A 22,822-nucleotide genomic window follows, 5' to 3' on the forward strand; every position below is an offset into this window, starting at 1 on the left:
GTTCTAGGCTTTGATGTTTGGGTTCTAACTATGGTAATTTGATGTTAAGATTTATTTATTTAATCAATTTATGTCATACAGGTTTTTTCAGTATTAACGGTATTAAATATGTTTGACATACCAAAAGCTTAATGCAGAAGTGATTTGGTTCTCAAACATTCACAGTCTGCAGAACTCTGCTGCTCTGAGAACTGTTTTCTATTCAGGTGGAGGGAAAAAAAAATCTCTGTGTCATCAGATTTTTTCTAGGCTTTGTGGCTTTGCTTCCGTGGGAGTTGCTTACCTGAGGTGATTTGCTATGATGCTTCCTACTGTAGTGGCCTGATCAGTTTGGAATGCTTTGGAAAACTTTACCATCAAGCCTAGTTATATGCATTTTATACCTGGTCTTTGTGTTCATATGCAGTCAGAAAACAATCTGCAAACAGCAACTGCAGAGTCAACATTTCTTTTTCTTTGCATATGTTCAAATTTGCAATAATTTAGCTAACTGATGCAAAAAACTACTCTAGATTATTTTCAGTGCCAGACCTTGATACAGGTCATTTGCTGGATGAAGTTAAATTATCTCAATCCTAAATCATCCTATAGGAATGCTTCATTAAAATATAATTGACCAGCTTTTTATCTTTCACCTTGTCCTTAAAGTTTATTTTTCCAGTGTTAGAGGCTTCTGTAAGATAATCACCATGTAGGTTGTAATATATTTCAGTTGTGTAATTCCAATATTCTCCAATGTTTACTTGAAAACTGCTGGGAAGGTATGGCCCTGTATTTGCAAATTTGTGTGTTCAGACCAAAAATGCCAGTGACATCCAGCCATTCCTGTTCCACAGCTGGTTGTGTTAAAGACAGGTAGAAGGTGGGCAGTGCATAACTCTGAAGTTATTTTTGTGATTCTGGTTTTTCTAATACTCATGTAATTTAGTCAAGTGACTGTAACTGTTATTTTTTCATAATAATCTGATACGCAATCCAAAAAAGAAAGTATTTTAAAACATTTCTCATAATTTTTTTCTCTTGCTATTGACTGGCTGGCTAATAATTTGTGGACTACCTTTTGTTTTCTATTTTAATCCTGTTCAGTGCTAATGGTATGTTGGAAGTAATAATGTTGCCTTACCTCGTCTTTTGTTAAGGTGTGTATATGTGTGTATATATACGGATGCACTTTCTGTTCTTACACATTGTGAAACATGCTTCAGAGAATTTGATGTGTCCCTGTGACTTCCGTGTGTGCTGCAAGTGCTATTTTGAGTCCTTGCTCACTAATTCCTCCTGAACTCACTTAACTTTGTGGGATAGTCTAGTTTATAATGTTCCATTCTGTTATAATATTATGTTATCTGTAATGTGCATGCAAGGGCTGATTTCTGCTGTGAAAATGAAACGCATAAACTGGAATTGCACACTTGTCTGACTAGAAATGGGTTTGCTTAGAAGTGAGTGTGATATGGACAGGCACAGTGATGTGAGCAGTAGCAGTGAAGAGTATGCTGGAGCAGACAAGCAACTGGAGTGCTTGTTAAGGGGTAATAGTGGGGAGTGTTTGCACTTGCTGTGTTCTTTTAAGCCTGTGTGGGTACATGAGTATATTAGAATCATAATATTTTGTGTCTAGGAAAAAAACACACCAAACAAAACAGTGTATAAAGTTTTGATTGCCAAGTATAGTCTATAGTTGCATTCCTTACTGCTTTTCAGAATGAACTCAACTATTTGCTTCCTGATCCTGAAAACTAGTTAAACAGAGACCAAAACTGTGGCAACTAGAATAAGAACAACCATGCACATTTATTGAATACAGTTAACATTGACAACCACCTTCATGTGTTCTGTCTGTTGCAGTGGAATACAACCAAGAAAAGTGGGAAAAGAAAAAGCCAAAGGAACGACTATCGTTGATATATTTCACTAATGTGAAGTTTTAAAAAACCAAATTCATGGTATTAGTGGTAACCACTATATCCAGTAATACAGCCCTTTAGCATTTGTATTTAAATTTGATTTTTATGAGCAGTCCTAGACACAAAACTTTTTAGTGTCTAAATTCTCACTGCTGATCAAACTTGCTATCTTCAGGCCTTCAGGTTCTACTTTATCTTGCCCTAGGTGATTAAACATAATTGTTCTGATGTAGGATCACCTGCTTTTTGACCATCTGTTTCTTGCCACCGGCTTTGTTACTCTGTTGCCTTTACCACTGTTGTGAAATGCTACATGGAGATTTTTTAAGAAGGCCTGTAGATCACAGAATAAGGGGCAACAATTTTAAAGAAGAAGAGTTTAGATTGCACGTAGGATGCAATGAGGCTGGTGGCGTGCAGCTTGCCCAGAGAATCAGGGTATGCAGACTATGGATGCCTCATCCCTGGAGGTGTTCAAGGCCATGCTGGATGAGGCTGTGAGCAGCCTGGCCTAATGGAAGGTGCTCCTTTGCATGGCAAGGGAGGTTGGAACTGGATGATGCATCAAGTCACTCTGCTCCCAAACCAAATCATTTTGTGATTCTGGTACTTCAAATGTGTGCATAAGAAAAGAGTGACAAGCTGAAGGCTTAATGCGGCTCAGCTGTATCTCTTTGCTGGGTATGACAGTGGTTAACTTCTTCAAGCATGTATTTAAAGGCAATTATAAATCTTGTTTAATTTGTTTTCTCCTTTCAGGTTGAATGGAAAGCTGATACTGTTTATCTCAATAAGTATCTCTTTCTTGTTTCTTAATGTCCCTGTCCAAGGTGTATGTGCATACTATGTAATAATTTTTATGTGTTTTAAGGCACACTTCCAAATTCACTGATTAAAATAAATTCTGCACTGGTTGTTTTGTTATAAAATAAGTATTTAGCTGGCATCAATGAAGATTCTTTTATACAAAGGGAAAACGCACTGTTCTTCCCATTTCTTCACAAATAGTGCTATTTAATCTCAGTACAAGATAAACAATGGTCTGTGTGAATAAAAAATGAGATATCTCCCTTCTTTAGCACTCCAGGGAAAGTTTCTGTATTTTCAGAATCTGTACACCCTTTTTGTCTTCTGATTAATTAATTGGAAATAATACTTACTTGGGCACATACCTGTATTTCTGTATTGAGGAGTGAGATGCCCGTGGTAGTCATTGTGTTCTCTACAAAGTTTAGCCTAGGGCAGTGGTTGAGAAACACAGTGATGCTTCACTCTTACTTAGATGGTAGCCAATACATTTTCCAAGTCTTGCAGATGACCTCCTAATGCACTTCTATCTAGTAATGTCTTTCTCTCTTAAATTAGTGTAGTAAATTCAGTGTTTTCAGTGACCTTTAGGTCAGTTCATTTTAAAAGTAAATGTCAGATAAGACTACACATGCATTTTTTAAACTTCTTTCCTACCAACAGCCAAGTATAATTCACTTACTAAGTTAAAGAATTGTACAGAAGTCCTGAGTTAATTTTAACATCTACCTTGCTTAAAATTCTAACTGTAGAGGCTGTTGACAAAATAGATGTTTCAACTCCAGTGAATAAAAAATACCAAATTTATTCTTCAGTCGGGAATAAAACTTCCACACAGCAATAAGGCTTCCACACAGCAAGTACTTTGTAACTAGTAGTTTCCACACACCTAGTATTTTGTGGGTGATGTCAGTTTGTGAAAGAAGATGCAAGTTTAATAAATTGCAATGCCATGTGTTAGCCATTAATCACTTACAGACATTACTACCTTTTCAGGTAGTAGAGTGCTTACTGAAGTGGAATTACATGACTTTAAAGACCAACTTGATTTTTCTGAGATTTTTCTATGATAGTTGGCCTGAGCTTTGTGCTGGGTTTTCTTGAGAACACATAAGGTTAGGACTCCAGTCAGAAGTGAAATGAAAAAATACCCCTTCATATCCACACGTACTCTAGATATAAGTTTATTTTGTTGGTTTTGTGCATTGAGCATTTGCAACACTTCTTTCCAGGAGCTGAAAGGAATAAGCAGTACTCAAAGATTTGTCTGAACATAAGCTTTAAAACCAGATATTTCTGAATCCAGGTCTTATTTAATCTGGGGTGAGAATATACATAGAGTTTTCTAAGAATGCCACCTTTATGTTAGTTGAAGGTGTTATTGTTTCTATGCAAATTATCAGATTGGTGTAACAAACCCTTTCCCTTGATGGCTTCTGTATGCTGTTTTGCAAAGCTTATGCTTCCTTTTCTTCAGGACACATGTCAAAAACTGTGTTTAACTGTACCATTTTTTTGTAGACTTACGCTGACTTTCTAGCCTAATTTTGGAGGATAATTCGACACTAAATACATTTTTGGAATTTAACTGAAGCTTTAGAGACTAGAAAAGAACCGAAGCAAATTCTAATGTAGTAATTTTTTTCAAAAATCATAAAAATTATTTTTATATAAATGGAATCCTTTTCACTAAGGCAATTTCCCTGTGAAACCTCTCCCTAAGAAAGGTCAGTGACCTTTGTAAAGATAATAGCTACTTAACTATATTTTTGCTAGAACTTTATGAAGATTTATAAAATTGCATTTGATTGTGAGAAAGACAATGTTCTTAAAGCAGCCAACCTTAAGTGAACTGTGGGAGAGAACACTTTGTCATGTTTCTGGCATTTAGCACTGAAAATATGTTATTTTGTTTAGTGCTGTATATTTTTGCTAGGCAAATCTTGTCTTAGGCTAGATGTACTAAGTGCCTTAAAGTGTGCTCTGTGCTGACTGGTTTTGTTTTCCTTCTACAAAAGTAATTACTGCCCATGGGAATTCCTTTTAGAAGAACAGGTGGGGAGTAGTGGGTTAAAAGTGCATCTTTTATTCTGAATACATTTTCCTTTTTTTTCCCCTTCCTTTATTTAAAAAATATTTTTGTTCCTAAACTGCTCACAGCAAACTTTCCTTATGTGGACTATGAATGAATTGGAAAACAAACTTCACTTAAAATAGCTTTTAATAACCTGTGTTGGTCCATATGGACGTTGGAGTTTGCAATTCCTTGAACACTAGTGCTCATATTCTTAAAATGCAGTTTCCAATTTTTCTTTTTGGTTTATTTAGCTTAAAATAAGGTATCTGTGTAGACTTCAAAAACAAGATATTTCATGGGACTTGTATGTTGAGTTTTTCCAATACATCCTGAATTGTCATTAACCAACCTGAAGACAGCAGTTTTTAATTTTAGAATTGTTTTTGTATTTAGGTTTTTTCCTGCAAGGAAACACACTATCCTATATCCTAATATTTTCTAAATGTTGAGGCTTTCTCATAGACTTGTGATATACAGAGCTGTGCTCATAGATGGATGGAGGACACTAGCTTTTGAAGTTCTTCTTGGGAGAAGTTGCTTTGATAAAATTTAGAATAGATGGGCTCTTAGAAGAATGTTTGTTCCCCTGTCTATTAAGAGGAGCAGTGTTCATACTTATTCTTGTGTGAATCATCACAAAAATAATGGAAAATATTAGTGGACTCCCCACAAATCCTATGGGATTTTTTTTCCTGCAGTTCAGAAGGCAGAGTATTCTTGAACTTGATTAATTCTGTTGTTTCTATTTGTATTGGTGGCTGTCTGCTAATTCTTTGTCTATTTATGTTTCTAGAACTGTTGCATGAGTGAAGATCACTATGGCTTAATTCAGAGCTATTACTTTCAGGTCTCTTTTGAGTGATCCTGTTTCTTTAAGTCTTTTTGAAACTGGAGAAAAGCCCCTTGAAAAGCTGACTTGTAGTGCTTATTTGAAACCTTACTTATCCTTGTGGAAGAGGAACTGTTCTGAGAGACTCAGAACATTTTCAAAAACTCAATAAATGTTGTGCTGACATACAAAGCTTTTTTGCCAAGAATCTCAGCTGAATTGTCTGGTGACTCTAACTTTTGCCTGCCACATATTACACAGAGTTTCTGTGAGGTAAAACATAGACATGGCTAAGAGAAAAATGTAATGTACACAAGGAGATACAAGTGTGTGTTCCTTAGAAACTAATTTCTACAGTTTTATTGATCCCCACTGATGAAAATTTAGCAATGGATTCTCTTAATTTGCATTCTAACTTTCCAAATCTTAGTATTTACTTTTTCAGGTGCTTTTAGGTTTTCCTCCCTCTGTTTTCCCTGGAAAACTGAGTTCTCCCTTTAAAGCATATTTGATGATAACATTAGTGAAATTCCAGGAACTTGAGCTGTGATAAAATTATAAACTCTGATGAGGTTTTTGATATATGCTGTTATTGTTACTGTTTGGTTTTTTCCTGCTCTGTGTGTAAAAGTAAATATAGACCATGATTTTAATGTTACATTGAGAGAACATGATACTGAGCTGTGCGAACGTGACCCAGTTAATAAAAGGCTGGAACATTTAAAAAAGGTTTTGGGTAAAAAAAACCCCAAACTGATAGGATGCCAACCATTTTGCTGATTTTAATCAGCTTTTTCCAGTAATTTGATTTCAATTAAAATGGTATTTTACCGATTGCAAGATATTCTAGCTCAAGACTTTCTTTTAAAAGGGGCAGAGAGTGGATGGTTTATTTATTTATTTATTTATTTATTTTTATTATTCTGCAAACAATTTCAGGCATCTCAGAGACAAACTGAAACATTTTAGACTTCACAGTTTTATGATTAATCCAGTGTAAGTAAGTCAGTGCTGCTGCCGAAAGAGTCATACTGTTACTGCTTTTGTGCTGACACAGGCAGTTGCTGGAGAGCTGTTCTGGTTGAACACTAAGTCTCTGCCAGGTTAGCATTCAGTCAGAGCAATTTCTTGTTCCAGTTTATTATGCGGGTGCACAAACTATACTTCTGTACAGAAGTGAGGTGGAAACGAGCAGTGGCAGTGTGAGAAGGGACCTTTTAGCTGAAGACCAGTATATAGAGATGAAGTTCAGCCCACTCCCCCTGCATTTCTTGCTGACTTGCTTAGCTGTAAGGCACTTCATTGCGGATTTCATGCTTTTTGTGACAGCAAAAGTAAACTGAGGCAAGTGTTGTATCTAAAGGTGATAGGAACTTCACAGGTATCTATGGCTCTGGGGTAATTTCCTTGTTCTTCAGGAGATGTAGGCACTTGAAGAACAAGGAAATGATGACCTGACAAATTGAATAAACCTTTTATTGTTCCTTTTGATATGACATCCATATGTTTTAGACATAAATACAGTCACGTAAATAACTTTCCCTTTGCCTTCTCCTTTGCAAGGCAGTCAGACTCTGTCTCTGTATGGATTGCCCTACAAAGCTGTTGGCCAAAGTGTTCAGAGAACATTGTAGTGACAGTGTGAAAAATATTATGGAAAAATATTTTAAAGGATGCAGGTACATCTCCTTTCAAGCTTGAAGGGATTTGAAAAGTTGTTATTTCAGTGTAAGGAAAAAAAACTGTAGTCAGAATATAGAGAGATAACAAATTTACATGTAGTTATTTCCCTTCCTCTCCCTGTTTTCATCTCATACTACAATAGCAGCTTGCAATATAGTGTTGGGCACAAGTTGCATAATCTTATGCTAAAAATTCTTAGTAAATATGCAGGATAGATAACTGATTTTTGCCTCATGAGTATTTTAGTACACTTATTATCAAAACTCTTAGAAGTCTTGTGTGCTGTGAAGATTGAAAATAACTTTTGAATATAATGTTAGTAAGAAAGAGCAGGATAAGAACAGGAGCACAAATAAGATTGCAGGTAACAAGACTATATTGCGTTCACCACACCACCTTTCTTTCAGCAGAGGCCAATGTTTCTGCAGTTGTCAGACTTGAGCATTCTGAACAGAAGAAACTTCCCAGTATTGGTATACTAATTATTTTCGTGGTAATACCCATGGACCACTGCTCCTTAGTAGGTAGGACCTTGGTAGCAGTCTTGTTTTCAGAGATGGGAATCAGACTTCCATTACTCATTTTTTATATGGGATTCCCAGAAATCAGGTGATGGAAACAAGGAGATCTAGAAGAATGTCATACTTCGCTTCCTGAAGAGGTATAACAGTATTCAGGCTCATTGTTTGACTGCTACTGTTTTTAAATATGTCTTACTCATCTTGTGAAAATAAAAGATTTAATGAGATTTGGGTACTTGAAATTGTACTTGAGGTAGTTGAGCATAGGCTGTCAGCTAGGTTTGTTCTTAATAGAAACTTACATTTCACTGCTTTAACATCATATGCCTAGTGAACATCAGTGGTGTTGAGAGAAGAGCTCTTTCCAGATCTGGAATGTGCAGCTGAGCATTGATGTGTACTGCCTGATCAGCTGATGAAATGTGGGTTTGGTTGTGTGATTTTTGTAAATGACTTCCAGATGTTACAGTTGCCAGTTGAGTGTCTCAAGACTGCACTGTTAGGTCTATGTTATAAAACAAAATGGATTAATTTTTCAGTAGATAAAGTGGTGAGCCTGTACTTGCAATTGTTCTCTCTCTGTCAAAAAAAAAAAGAGAGTGATTTTGGGGTTGTAGTGCTCATAAGCAATGGCAGAAAAAAATTGGTACTTTTAGACTGGGATACCTACATCAACATATAGCCTGTGAAGAGCTTGGACAATCTAATAGATAACACAAAGGGATTTTCTGTGTAGCTGCTGTGTTAAGAGCTTTGAGTTACCCTATATCTCACTTAAACTTCCTTGTGCTAAAACATTACTGTTGTGGTGCTAGAACTGAAATCTGATTAGCCACAATATTTTTCTGTATCTTTTTTTGCAGCAAAAGTCAGTTTGTTTGGCAGTTTCTGTAGAATTTTCATGAACTCTGTATATAACTCTATTTTTCTGTTTTCACAATTTTTTTTCAGAAGTTCTAAATCCTCATAGTTGTTGAGAGAAGGGTTTGAGTTTAAAAGCAGAGTGTTTGATTTCTCTCTTTCTTTTACCCAGGAAATATTGACGTAACCATGATAGAAGACAAAGGTCCACGAGTGGCTGACTATTTTGTGGTGGCAGGGCTCACTGATACAGACACAGCAACACTCCTGGACCAAGAAATCAGCCGACATGAAACAAAGTCAACTGGTCCCAAGGCTCCAATTACTGACATTGCTGTGATAATTAAATCTGCTGGTGAAACTGTCCCAGAAGGTTATACCTGTGTTGAGGCCACCCCTACAGCCCTCCAAGCCAACTTAAACTATGGAAGTCTAAAGAGTCCTGAACTTTTTCTTTGCTACAAGAGAGGCCGGGACAAACCACCTCTTACTGACATCGGGTGAGATTTCTATTGCAGTTTAGTTCCTCCTTCAATGATAAAATCTTACTCTTCGTAGATGATGGTGAAAAGAGATGTGAGAATACTCCTTTAAAAAGTCCTGTATGAATCTGTATTGCTTACTGTTTGTTTCTGTGTCAAATACATCAAACAATGTGTCAGTCTTATAGTGAACTTGTCTTTTTAAAATTAATGATAATGCTTTAGTTTTAAAGATGGAGGATAGAGAGATGAAGTTGATAAAATATGAGAAATTAAGTTCTCTGCTGCAGTTTTATGAAAGATGATTGAAAAACACAGAATTAATTTATAATAGTCCAAGTCTAGAAACATTAACATGCTTAATCTGAAAATTATTAGTTCAGAAGTCAAAAATCATCACTTTGGAATTCACTTTAATGCTTATGGTGAAAGATACAACTTAAATATATATGAGGACATTGTAGAACTACTGGGAATATAATGAGAAAGAAAATAGAGCCTGGTTGTGGGACGCTGTTACAATTATGGCAAAATAAAGAATGCATACTTTTATCTCCACTTAGTAAATAAATAGTAGGGAATAAAAATCATGCATCTATATATATGCCATAATACTTTTAGTTATTTTCATTTATAAGCTTAATTGCTTTGGCTTGAAGCCTACATACCCTGGTTTTGACCTACAATTTGTATGCTTACTGACAAAGTGTCCAGGGAGGAGACTGATAGTGAAATCTGAATAATGAAAGAAGCTTCATGGTGAGACAGTTCACTCCTAAGGATTATATTTCAAGTTGTATAATTAAGCTGGTACATTCTAACTTGTGTTCATCTTGATCATCTAACCTGCGTTCCAATAGGTGATTTCTAACATAATCTTTTCCCATGTGTATGACTGGCACTGCAAGAAGGGACACTACAGTGTGAACTTACATTTTGACTGCTCTTTTTAAACTTCATTAAGTTCTTACAGAAGGAAGAATTTCTACAGGGATTGTTTCCTCAAAGGAAGTAATGAAAAATCAGTCTGCAGCATGTGTCTTTAAGGAAGCAGCTTGGCTAGCATAAGTGTACGTGATGTCTCCCATGACCTTAGGAGTTTGAATGCTTGGGGAGATTTTGTAAACAAAGTAGGCAAGTAGTTGGCTAAGATGATGGCATTTGGCAAATAGTATTTAATCTGTATTTTGTTGTAGACAGATCTAGTTAGGGTGTCACACCTAACACATCATGGCAGTCTTTTCTCTCTGAGCAACGGTGCATATTCTCCCCCTGCTGTTCCTCCTGCTTTGCATCTATATGCAAGAGATGGGTAGAGCAATCTTTTTTTCTTTTTTTTTTTCCTTTTCTTCTGTGAATTCCATTATGTTCAGATAAAAGCAGAGTTCAGGCAAGAGGTGCATGTACAATCTGAAGGATAATTTATGCTGTTTTGTATTATTTTATTAAAGAACCAGTGTGAAGTAATATTTTACCTTTGAACCAGTCTGACACTCTGAGTGAACTCAGTATGTACAAGGAGTATACATCCTTTGAAAGGGTAAAATGTGTACTCTTACATTAATGTATGTATAAAATTAAGTTATATCATAGTTGAAGCATTCAAGTGATTCTTGATGTATGTTTTTGTCTGTGTATTTCTTTCAGTGTTATTTTTAGGGAAAGTAGTGAAACAAATGCATTTTGGTGAGAAGGGAGATAGGGATATGCTCTACTGTTTGTCTGCCACTGTCCTTGTGTTTGGTATTTCTGTGCCCTCCATCCTCATTCCTTTCTATTTGTCCACTGCTTGTTGAATCAAAGTGTCTATAAGTTGCTAGAGCGAATTCCTGCTGCAATTACTTACTTGCACACAGTTAGGCCGTGTGCCATTCCTTTGGTTGTTACATTTCCCAGAATTAATCAGATTAATTAATTGAAAAAATAAAGGTTCATTCCTAAGATAAAAGATCTCTAAGATCCACTTCCTAAATGTAGCTATAAAATTTAGTATCTTAAGCCTGTGTGTCTGTGAAATAATTCAGTTGTTGTCATTCTGTTGTTTTCTTCACCAGTTTTTTTGCTGATGTTCCTGAAACAGACAAGAACTGAGATTTGAGATCTGTTTTGGTTTAGGTAGAATGAGACTTGCAAACAAAAGCTCACTTATTTGTTTTACATTCCAGTTAGGAATCTGTTAGTGCTCCAGCATATGTTTCTTACATGGAAGAAAAACCAGACAGAAAAATGTTTTTTTTAAGTACAAGTGGTTTTGCAATTCATAACACTTAGCACAGAAAAGAAAGAATATCAGACTTCCTGTCCGAAGCAGAGGTTCTTGTAATACCAAGTAATGCTAAAGTTAGGTAACTTGCATTAGGTAAGTAAAGGAATTCTGATTTTTAAATTTTTAAAGTGGTATGGGAGGCTTTGATTTGCTTAGGGTTTCTGTGCTAAGGGTTAGCTTAGGATTTCTGTGTGATTGTATATGCCTGATTTCTAAAAATGTCTGCAGGCATATAAATTGAACAAATTGGTGATGATGATCCTCTCCATCAGAGATATATTTCAAAAAAGAAAATGAACCCAAATTGCAAGAAGTGTAATAGACACTGGAGAATGTTCTTAGCAGCCAGCATCTTCAATTGCTCCTTAATCCCACCACTGTGACAACTGCAGCTGGATGTTTAGAACAGTGTTGAGTAATAGTGATGGAACTAGTAACTTATTTGTTCAGACAAATAATACTAGAGATGGCAGTAGAAATGTTTTTAAATAATAAAAGTATGTTAGTCTTTTCCCTTTTATTGATCCACCACTTTTTGACCTTACAATATTTATGTAAGTTCCTTTATTATTCAATACTTGAAAAATAAGAGAGGAAGAGAAGTTATGAAGGTGTGTTTTGCCTAAGAACTGCGAGAGACAGGATTATGTTTGGACTTGGAGAAGGAGGAGTCAAACTGGACAGCAGTCTTAGACAAATGCAATTCACAAAAGTCTGACTATTTTGAAATGGTTTTCTAGAAGCAAAGTTTTTTTATGGTTTATGGTTTTTAGCTCAACAGCCACAAGGTTTTATTTCTCCTTTCTAAACTCTGTTACCTGATGCACTGAAGTACACTTTTAATCAGTAAAACTGATGAGAGAATTTCCAGGTACAATGCAAACAGTCTAACAATGAGATGATAAGATTCTTTTCGTCCTTCTTGCAAAGGACCTAACATCTAGAGGAAACTGGTTTACATTTTGCTTGAAGTGAAACTGTATTGAAATGGATAGAATAATGTAGCAAATAATGTGTACTTAGGATTGAGACCAAACTATAAATGTAAAAAGGCAGGAAACAAGTCTAACAGTGATCAGTAATAATTAATTAATGACAGACCTGTCAGGGAGGATACTGTATACACAGGGTGTCATGTGCACTATTTCATGCATCACTTCTGCGTGTTTTCTCTGAATCATTAAAACCATTGTTTCATTTGAGTGATTCGTGGGTGGTGGCTTTCTTCTGTTTGCTTGAGATATATATCATACTGTAAGTTGAGAACTATGCATGAGGTTAGGAAATGGTGTGGGTTTAATAATACTTCTCTAGTGTACATGTAGAGGTGTGTGTTGTTTCATTTTTTTTTCTTTTGGTGAGAGGTGACCCCACTGATAAAATCTTGAACACTTAAAGTATTTTTTGTAGAATACTTGAAAACAAATTAAATTGGATTGCTAGAACAGTCTGATTAATGCTGTACTCCTTCTCATGAGCTGACAGCTGACATGTTTCTGGAATAAATTTATAATTTTTATTTTATTTAAAATACACGAAACTGAAGTGAAACTGAACTGAAAGTTTTATTGGAGACTGCTCTGTTAGTATTTTTTCTGATGATGTAAGACAGTGATGTGAAGAATTCATGTAAACTCCTTATGCACAGTGGATGTGGCCTGAGAGCTGCTGCCAATATAGTTTTTTGTTTGAGGTTCTTTAACTTTATGGAGGAGTTAATCCAATAAAAAGAGCAAAATAAATGTTCTTCTGGAATGTTACTTAGTTTACAATCAGTTCAGGTGCATGTACTTTTTCTATAAATATCTTAAACCAGTAGGTAGTATATTAACACTAATGCGACTTGGAAATGCTGGTAGTGGGCTGGATCTGAGAGTGCACATTGTTTAAAATGTATGAAGTCTGATGGTCAGAGTCTTTACAACTGAAACCATTGTTGAATATTGTTGTCCTTCATGAACTACTTGAAGAAATTGGCAGCCTGGAAGCTACATCAATATAATCTAAACTCTGTGATTTCTTTGCTTTTTTTAAGTATTCTAGGACTGTAATTTATGTCTGTCATCAATGCTATGACAAGATGTGTTTTTTCTGTTAAATCATAATAAACAGTAATATTTACATATTCCATTTTAATGATGGAAATAGTCTTGAGGTTATTTTTGAAGTTTAATACTATTTTTTTTAAGTTCTGAGGATAGTTGGGTATGAAAAAAGATTCTTATTTTAGCTTAGACACAACTTTTTGAAGTTGTCAAATATGTACTTAGTACTAGTCTGTCAAACATTTAACCAGATGTATTTGGGGACAGTAAATATGTATTGCCTGGTTATTTCTTATTTTAATGTTCTGTGGGGCTATGAGTGAGAAGCTGGAGACCGCAAAGAAAAAAGGTTTAATGTGTTACCTTTATCCTAAGTCTTGTTATGATAAAAAAATGATTTGAAGTTGACAACTACCCTGTACATACTGCAGAGAACCAAGCAAATGGAGCCATTGCTTTTTTGGGTGTGGAATGGGAGAGAAGGCTTGCCCTGTAATAGCATCTGTGCATTAAAAATGTTCAAATGTGTGTTTTTACTTCTGCATTTTTTCTCACAGTGGCTTTGTAATAGCTTTATAAATATTATAGCTTATTTAGCTACTGTGAAGCTGTTAAGGATCTTTCATTTTTTACTAAAAATATTGTTATCTAAGTTAGTGATCTTGCAAAAAGAAAAAAAGTCATGCACCACAAGAATGTTGCTGTACAGCCATGTATAAGATATACAAGATATATAAGATATATTCTGCTTTCTAGGTGTACAGTCAATTGCACTTACTATTTCTTCCTTTACTGTGGAACAAAGTATTAGTTTGTCTTCCTGCCTCATTGTCTTAAGCTTTGTTATTCAAACTGTGAATGTTAGTTATTAATGGCCTTGGACTGTTTTTTTCTGTAGAAATTCATCTGGGAAGCATACTTCTGTCCTCTGTTGTGCTTTTCCAAAAATATTTATTTAAAAAAAAAAAAAAAGACAACCCCCCCCCCAAAAACAAAACAAAACAAACAAACAAAAAAAAAAAAAAAAAAAACAACAAAAAAAAACCCCCAAAAACAACAACAAAAAAGTTTTAAAAGACTTAGCAGTAATTTTAGTGATTAAGTTATCCACTGTGATGTGTGCAAGAAATTTAAACTGGAATTTGTATTTATTTTTCATTGATAGTACAGCATTCCAACTAGTTCTATAACTAAATCCTTTTCAATGCACCTTGATTTTATTTTTCTGCAAATGTGGTTTGTCCCCACAGAAAGTTCATTATGGTTTTAAATATTTCTGTGTAGTTTCTTTAACCTCAGGTGCTGCATGATGAAAGAGAATATATAAGATTCATGTTAAAATGTTGCAGTTATGACATAGGTTGCTAATAGATGGGCCGTTTCTCCAAATTCACTCAAGTAACTTCGTATCTATTTGAGTACACATGATAGTGTTTCTGTTCCTGTTCGCAGAGTTCTCTACGAGGGGAAGGAACGCATAATTTCGGGCTGTGAGGTGATTCAAGCTACTCCGTATGGTCGCTGCGCTAATGTTAACAACAGCTCGGCTTCTTCACAGCGCATCTTCATCACCTACCGAAGGGCGCCTGCAGTGCGACCCCAGAATTCACTGGCAGTGACAGATATCTGTGTTATTGTTACCAGCAAAGGGGAAACCCCTCCTCACACATTCTGTAAAGTAGATAAGAATTTAAATTGTGGTATGGTGAGTATCTGTAAGCTTATTTTTTTTTCTTTTTTAGCCCAACACGTATATTTGAAGGAGGATCTCCTTAAACTCTTCTTAGCACTATTGTAATTGTCTTCTATCACTACATCAGAATTCTTTCATTCTTTATACCATGTGTGAGATGTCAGTTTTATAGGTTTTGTTGCTTTGATTTCCTGTTATGTTGGAAATTACTGTTTCATACTGATTACTTGCTACTTCAGTTTGCATGTTCATGTCTAGGTGCTATTTAGGGGTAGTGCAATGAAGTTTTAAATTTATTTTTTTTTAATTATCTCTCCCACACCCTTTAGGGATGCTGACACTTGGGATGAAGCAGAAGTGCTTTTTTCTTAATTATTCATAATGCCTGTGTTACTAAGGCATTGTAAGGATGATAACTGCTGCTTAGAGTTTCTCAGTGTGCTTTGCTTTATTGGTTCTCTTTTATTTAGTCTGTTTTGCGTTTAGTTTACTTGCAGTGGAATATGTGAGTTTTTTTGAATAGTAGAGTATATGTAGCTGAACTGCAAAAACACTATGTCAATAACCAGTTTATAAAAGTACAATAAAAGCTTCAAATTGAGTTATGATGATTAGAACTTGACTTCCGGTAATGAGGTCCCCATAAGAGTCTACTTTTAGAAAGGAAGGAAACTTGAAGCTGGAAATTAATCTGCTCACTTTTGCCTGTTCTTTCATTGAAATGGGTCAGAGAGTAGTGTAGTTGTGTGTGTGGTGTGGTTTGGTTATTTTCTGTAAATCCTGTAATCTGTAAAAATGAGAGAAGGGTGAATTCTCATTTTTGTTATTTACATGCACTCAGCAGCCAGCTAGTAATTTTATTCTGTAATATTTTTTGTTAAAATACCAGATTTGTTTTAAAGGGAGTATATTTAAATGCTTAATTTCTGTTGCTTGTTGTCAGTTTTGCTGATTCTGAGATGAAACTTGTGTCTTTCAGTGGGGTTCCAGTGTATACCTTTGTTACAAGAAGTCTGTGCCAGCTTCTAACTCTTTAGCATATAAAGCTGGTAAGTAATTTTAGAAGCTGTCTTAACACATTAACAAAAGAATTCAAATGCCTTGTTAAAGTGAAATATTAATTTAAAAAATTTAAGTGTTGTCTGTCAGAATATTGGTCCTGGAGGATGCCAGTTGAAATCAGCTTCTATAATGCCTTCTTTGTTCACCTTATTTTTTCCTAGGGACAAAAAAGGCATTTTTCTGTATTATTTTAGTTCTTATCATGACAGGCTTGCTAACTGAGGAGCTTTAGCAAACTTATCTTTGCAAACATTACACATGTAAGAAAGGACTTCATATTTTTCTGTGTTGGTGATAATGGAGAAAGAGTTATTAAAATCCTGTTCAGGTTTACTTGTATTTCATTCTATGCATAAACATCTTCTGTTTAATTTGAAAGTTTAATGTGTTTCTTCCCTTCAATTCTGTCACTATTTTCTTTGTTCTTATTTCAAGAGAGTGAAAAATACTCTGAACAATAAATGATAAGTCTGACTTTTAAAAATTTTTATTGCATTGCTACAGATTATTTTTTGCTTCTGAAGAAGCCAAAAAAAAAACTTTGAGACGTGTTTCTGCTGAGCAGTAAGCACACCAAATTCCTTTGAAAGGAATAAATTACCAAATAGAAGTTGAAAGGATAGATAACGAAGTTGTGTACCACAGAACAAGCAAGATGAGCAGCAGTAGTAAACCCATGGTTGTTATATGTGTTGCTATATTTTGTGGAAGATATATTGTTTGAAATATTTAGGGCCTACAGAGCAAATGTACTTACTTTTCTTTTATTCTGTTTTTGAGGCTTACTTTTTAGATATCCTCAAGAGAACTATGAATCATTTCCACTGTCAGACTCTGTACCTCTCTTCTGCCTTCCTATGGGAGCTACTATTGAGTGCTGGGACCCTCAAACCAAATATCCACTACCCGTGTTCTCAACGTTTGTACTCACCTGCTCTTCAGCAGAAAAGGTATGGCTCCACACAGTGTTTTTGCTTCTATTTCAGATGGCTGTTATGGATCTAGGTAGGGATTGTTTCTTCTGTGTTTGAGAAATACACTAATACTTCCCTTATAAAATTATATTTCTTAAGCTTTCATGTAAGATGAAACTGAACCAAAACAGGAAGCAGCTGGAAGAGTATGTGCTGTTTACTCCTATGTAGGATGAACCATACACTTAACAAAACCAAAGCTCACAGCACAAGGATTTCCCCTTTCTTTCCCATGTAATGGGAGTGGAAGTATACTCTATATATTAAAGAGAACTTAATACATGTGTTTGTGATGTAGCAAATTGTTACAGCTTGCCAACTGGTGTGTGTGTGTGTGTGTGTGTGAACTGTATGAGCGAGTAAGTGATTGTAATGTGTGATTGGCTCTCTGTATCAATGTGTGATTAGCTCTTTAGTAAACAGCCATTTGGCTCTGTTGGTGATAACAGCTCAACTTCCACTCTGTCTCACTCCCCTAACAGAAAAATTTACATACTTCTTCATTTCCAAATGAAGAAAAACCCACATTGCTTCAAAATATTAATATCTCTTTTGAGAAGAGGAATGCGGTAGCTGCTACAGTTTTTCTTTCCTTATTAATTTTTGCTAAGCTTACCAGATAAATTCAGTTATGAAACACACACAAATAGGGAAGGAATATTAGAAAATATCTTTTTAATTTGATAAAATGAAGGAAGTCAAAACTAAAACAGTTTTGGGAATTTACTGAACAGAAACATTTCATGAGGGTTTGGATTTGAGATTTTGGGAATGTTTTTGACCTAGATGATTAATAGATAAGATTTTGTCACAAAATGAAGGTTTGGTTCCTTCCCTTTGAATTGAATATAAATATTTTGTTGAGGAAGGTGCAATGAAAATGAGGAAGACAATTCAAGGGTTTTTGTTTATAGGGTTGCTTTGTGCATGTTACATAAATAAAGTAATTTCATAAGGTACCAGCAAAAGCACTATACTGTTTGCAAACTCCAAAGACTTAAAGATGCATCAAAAGTTGTAGCCCATATTCTTGTTAAAAACTGGGCTTCCTTAGCTGTTTTTCTTCATCTTGTAGGTTTATGGTGCTGCTATCCAGTTTTATGAGCCTTATCCCCGGGAGCTGCTAACAGAAAAACAACAATCACAGCTGGGTCTTCTGACAACTGTAGAGAGAAAAGTGATTACTTCCAAGTCCATCAATTCAAACAAATGCATCTGTCTTCTCTCCCACTGGCCTTTCTTTGAAGCATTTAGAAAATTTCTGATGTTCATCTACAAACTCTCTGTCTCTGGACCTCATCCTCTTCCCATTGAAAAGTATGTAAAACATTTTCATGTTGCTGTGGGAATGTAGTTATAACCTCAAGAAATCATGTGATTTGTGCATGTCAAGGTTGCTTAGTTGCTATAGTTGATCTACCATTTTGTGCTGTTTAGCTTATGTTGTACTGGTAGAAATTATTGCTTCTTCTGTTTAATAGTACTGGCTTTTGCAATGCCAGCAAAGCTAATTGAATTTTAGTCTGGGTCTTTTTTAGAATATGTCAAGCCTGTTTACCTTTCTTTTAGCTACATCAAGCACAGAACAGGCTGTGCTGTGATACATGCTACATTTCCAGTCCTGTGTTTTTAGCTTAATAAATATAAGCTCAGGAATGCTGTACATTAGCAGTGCAGCTAACTCATGTCTATGAATATGTGTGCAAACTCTGCAGAGGATGCTTGCTGTGGTCCTGAAGGTTTGCTGGAAAATGATGTTGACTTCAAACTGTTAAGAAATCTGGCAAAATACTTCCTCTTAGCAGAAACTCTTTAGAAACTGGAGAACAGGGTTAGGCTGCCTGCCTGGGATTTGAAGTGGCTTGCCTAAATGCCTGTATGTTCTTATCTTTTGCTTACATATCTGAAGTCGCCAGTATTAATTTTCAGGCATGCAATTGAGTGAATGAAACTTCTTCATTTTGGCTTGCATAAATAGGCTCTTAGACTTATCAAAACAGTAAAGAAATCATAATGGTCTTTCTAAAAAATGCTACGATATTAATTCTAAAATGTGCTTAACATTGCTTTCAGCACTTCATTACACACTGGTGCTGTTTTTCTAATATCTTGTCTTCTTTGCAGGCACATATCTCATTTTATGCACAATATACCTTTCCCTTCACCACAAAGGCCAAGGATTCTTGTGCAGGTAAGAAAAATTTTCATTCATTTTAAACTATAGCAACAGCAAATCCTCTCTTGCCTTTGGTGTCTTCCTTTATTTTTTTACTTGGGTTTGAATACACACTTCCTGGAAGGGAGAGGGGAAGAGGTGGATGGGCTGGCCTTCTCTCTCATTGATACAATCCTGGGACAACTCAGCAAAGGAAATAAATTATTTCATACTTCAGGTAGTGTGGATGGCAGAAGTGTCCTATTTGCACTTTTGAAATATCTGCCATTTATTATGCTTTCATTTTATAGGCACCATTTGTATTACCTCAGTGGTAGGGTTGTTTTCTGTCTTCCCCTCACTTGTCCACCCACTGCTGTGGGGCAGAGGTTAGTTCCCTAGGGCACTGTCTCTTGTGCTTCTCTGTTTAATCACCTAGCAGCAGTTACATGCTGAGCACTGAGTCATGGGCTATTTCCTGTAATTCTTGGAAGTGTTTTGGTGACTAATATGAGCTCTGTTCACTTAGTGAACTCAAGTCCCAAAGTCACTGTGTCTGAATGCCAGGCAGTTTATGAGACTATGGATATATATTTATATTGGAATGTTATACTGTATTAACTTTGGGGTTGTTCTTGTCAATCACATATTACTTTATGTGTTTCAGCTTTCTGCCCATGATGCATTAATATTGTCACAGCCAGTTTCTACACCATTGCCATTAAGGTATCATTATTAATGCTTTAGATGTATGCTACTTGAAAAAAATCAGAGGCCAGCAGGAGTCAGTCATAGAAGAAGGTCAAGTATTAGTGCAATATCATGAGGTATTATAAACAGGAAGTTCAATTTGCATTTATAATGTTACACAGTCTTGTCTTGACATACATGTGCCCCTTGTGGAAGTATAATATAACTGATTATCCTGTAATAAAGATGGATCACCAGATTATTGCAGGAACTCTAAAGCAATCATAAGACATTTGTGAGGAGAAAAAAAAATACCCATATTTAAAGATCTTGTGCTTTCAGAACCAGTGTAGTAAGCAAAATTTAATGGCATAGAGACTGCTGTCTTGCTTTTTCCTCCTTTTGGATCCAAGAGAGACAATAACATCAAGCAGTTAGGTGAAATCCATGAATACACAAGTCTGCAAACATTTCAGGAATTCAAAGGTATACCTCCAAATTAGTATTTGTGCTTGAAGGTTGATGCAGTCTCTGTGAATGCTTCCTGCATCTTCTGGGTTAGACCTCCCTATGATTGTGACTTGTGGTTTTATTTCAACATTTCTGTTCACCCTTAGTTTCAAGTTAAACACCAAAATCATCTCCTTTTTTAGTCTCTTCACCCAAAACATTATCCTATAATATTCTTTATGCAGAATCCCATCTTTAATCACATTTGTTACACAAGCATTTGGGTGAAAAATTTCAGCCAGGCACTAAATTGTAAAACTACATGTAAGAACTTTTTTAAGGACAGATTTTGCACCCTTGTTCTTGTAGATGTCATTACAATTCCTAAATGCATGCAGTCCCAACAAATTGAATGGAGGCTAAACTGCAGAAACTGATGGACAGCATGTTGCCATCAGAATTGTGCATTAAGCTCACACATGAATTTGATGCTGTGATTCTAAGGTCAAATGGATACTCTAGTTCATGATTCTTGTGTGAGGTAACTCATCATATGAAACTGCTGGTGTTATTTTTGTTTGAATTAGCAATTAGGTTTGCTTTACTGTTATGAAGACAAGATACCAGTGCATTTCTGAGAGAGAGTGCCGTAAACAAAACAATTTTAGCAGTAGCATGGCTTAGTGTATGTTTCTTTATCAATAAAATTCAAAATTAGGTTTCTTTGGGGTAGTACAAGACTTAAAATTACATGATACCTATTAGTTAGATAGGTAGGTATTTGATGTATATTAGCACCATTCAAGTAGTTGATCCCAAAGAATGACAGTTGTCAGAAGTTTGATGGTAGTGATTTTTTTTTAAACCCTATAACATTTTTCTTTTCTTCTCCTTTCACATCCACTCATTAGTGGAGCAAACTTTAGCACTCTGCTCATGAATCTTGGACCAGAAAACTGTGCCACTCTGTTACTGTTTGTATTATTAGAGGGCAAGATCCTCCTCCATTCCCTTAGACCTGCTGTGTTGACAGGAGTTGCTGAAGCTGTAGTAGCTGTAAGTACAAAGTGTTCTGTACGGCAGTGAGAGAAATTGATTTAAGCGTCACAGTTGTAACAAGGCTTTAAGTTAAAATTCCTGATGTACTAAATGGTCATTTTCCCCAGCAAGAGCATTTAATTCAATTGCCCTATCTAGTAACTCTTAGAAAGATCATTATTTTTGCATAGCTGAGAGTTAAACTGTATTAAAGTGACAAACTTGGGGACTTTTTTCTGATAGTGTTACAAAGCTTTTAGTAATTTCATTTCAATGTGTTACATGTAACTTCTTATTTTTTCTTGTACAGTATCTGTTGTCTTGTTTTAATGCATTTATTTAATTTAATTTTTCCTTCAGATGATATTTCCATTTCAGTGGCAATGTCCATATATCCCCCTCTGTCCTTTGTCTCTGGCCACCGTACTCAGTGCACCTCTTCCATTTATTGTTGGAGTTGATTCACGATACTTTGATCTGTATGATCCACCACAGGATATTGTGTGCATTGACTTAGACACAAACATGGTCTACATGTAAGTTCTATGGAGATTTTACATTTTTCTGTAGATGAAGAGATTGCTGAAATGCTCTGAAGACAAAATTGTTAAAAACTGTTTGATCCAATGTGGTTTGTTTCTTACTTCCCCTTTTTCCCCCCTCATTTCTAAAGCTTTAAAGGAAATTAAAACTTAGTAGTCAAGAATCAACACTTTACACTTCCTATAAAAATGTGGTGCAGATCTTGATATAAATGTAGTAAAATGGTAAGTAACTAGGGAAAAGATTGTCCCCCTGTACTGGGCGCTGGTAAGGCGATATCTCAAATTCAATGTTTGGTTCTGGGCAAGAAAGACACTGAGGTGCTGGAGCATGTCCAGAGAAGATGGTGAAGGTTGGACACACAGGTGTTGTGAGGAGCAGCTGAGGGAGCTGGGGGTGTGTAGTGTGTAGAAAATGACCCTGAGGAAGACCTTATCACTCCCTACAACTGCCTGAAAGAAGGAAGCTGTAGCCAGGTGTAGGTTGGTCTCTTCTCCCAGGTAACAAGCAGCAAGATGAAAGGAAATGGCCTCAAGTTGCACCAGAGGAACTTTAGATTAGATAGTAGGAAAATTTTCTTCACTCATGGTCAGGTATTGGAATTGACTGCTCAGAGAAGTGGCTGAATCACCATCCCTAGAGGGTATTTAAAAGCTGTGTAGATGCAGTGCTCGTTTTAGTGGTGGACATGGTTTTGTGATGTAAGTGGTTGGACTTGATCATCTTAAAGTATCCTACA

At 35.7% G+C, this 22,822-nt stretch overlaps 1 protein-coding gene across 3 annotated transcripts in view; it reads left to right on the forward strand.

Annotated features, from left to right (window-relative positions):
* DENND4C (DENN domain containing 4C) overlaps positions 1 to 22,822 on the forward strand; it is a 71,208-nt gene that overhangs the window by 10,889 nt on the left and 37,497 nt on the right. For all 3 annotated transcript variants that reach the window (XM_021535452.2, XM_021535457.2, XM_021535454.3), the window contains exons 2-10: positions 8,858 to 9,185; positions 14,931 to 15,183; positions 16,151 to 16,220; positions 17,014 to 17,183; positions 18,283 to 18,524; positions 19,332 to 19,398; positions 20,030 to 20,088; positions 21,414 to 21,558; positions 21,901 to 22,076. In XM_021535452.2, the coding sequence (XP_021391127.2) occupies positions 8,875 to 9,185; positions 14,931 to 15,183; positions 16,151 to 16,220; positions 17,014 to 17,183; positions 18,283 to 18,524; positions 19,332 to 19,398; positions 20,030 to 20,088; positions 21,414 to 21,558; positions 21,901 to 22,076 (1,493 nt within the window). In that variant the 5' untranslated portion in view covers positions 8,858 to 8,874. The remainder of the gene's footprint in view (positions 1 to 8,857; positions 9,186 to 14,930; positions 15,184 to 16,150; positions 16,221 to 17,013; positions 17,184 to 18,282; positions 18,525 to 19,331; positions 19,399 to 20,029; positions 20,089 to 21,413; positions 21,559 to 21,900; positions 22,077 to 22,822) is intronic.

Source organism: Lonchura striata, chromosome Z (genome assembly GCF_046129695.1).
Source record: "Lonchura striata isolate bLonStr1 chromosome Z, bLonStr1.mat, whole genome shotgun sequence".
NCBI classification, from domain to species: domain Eukaryota; kingdom Metazoa; phylum Chordata; class Aves; order Passeriformes; family Estrildidae; genus Lonchura; species Lonchura striata.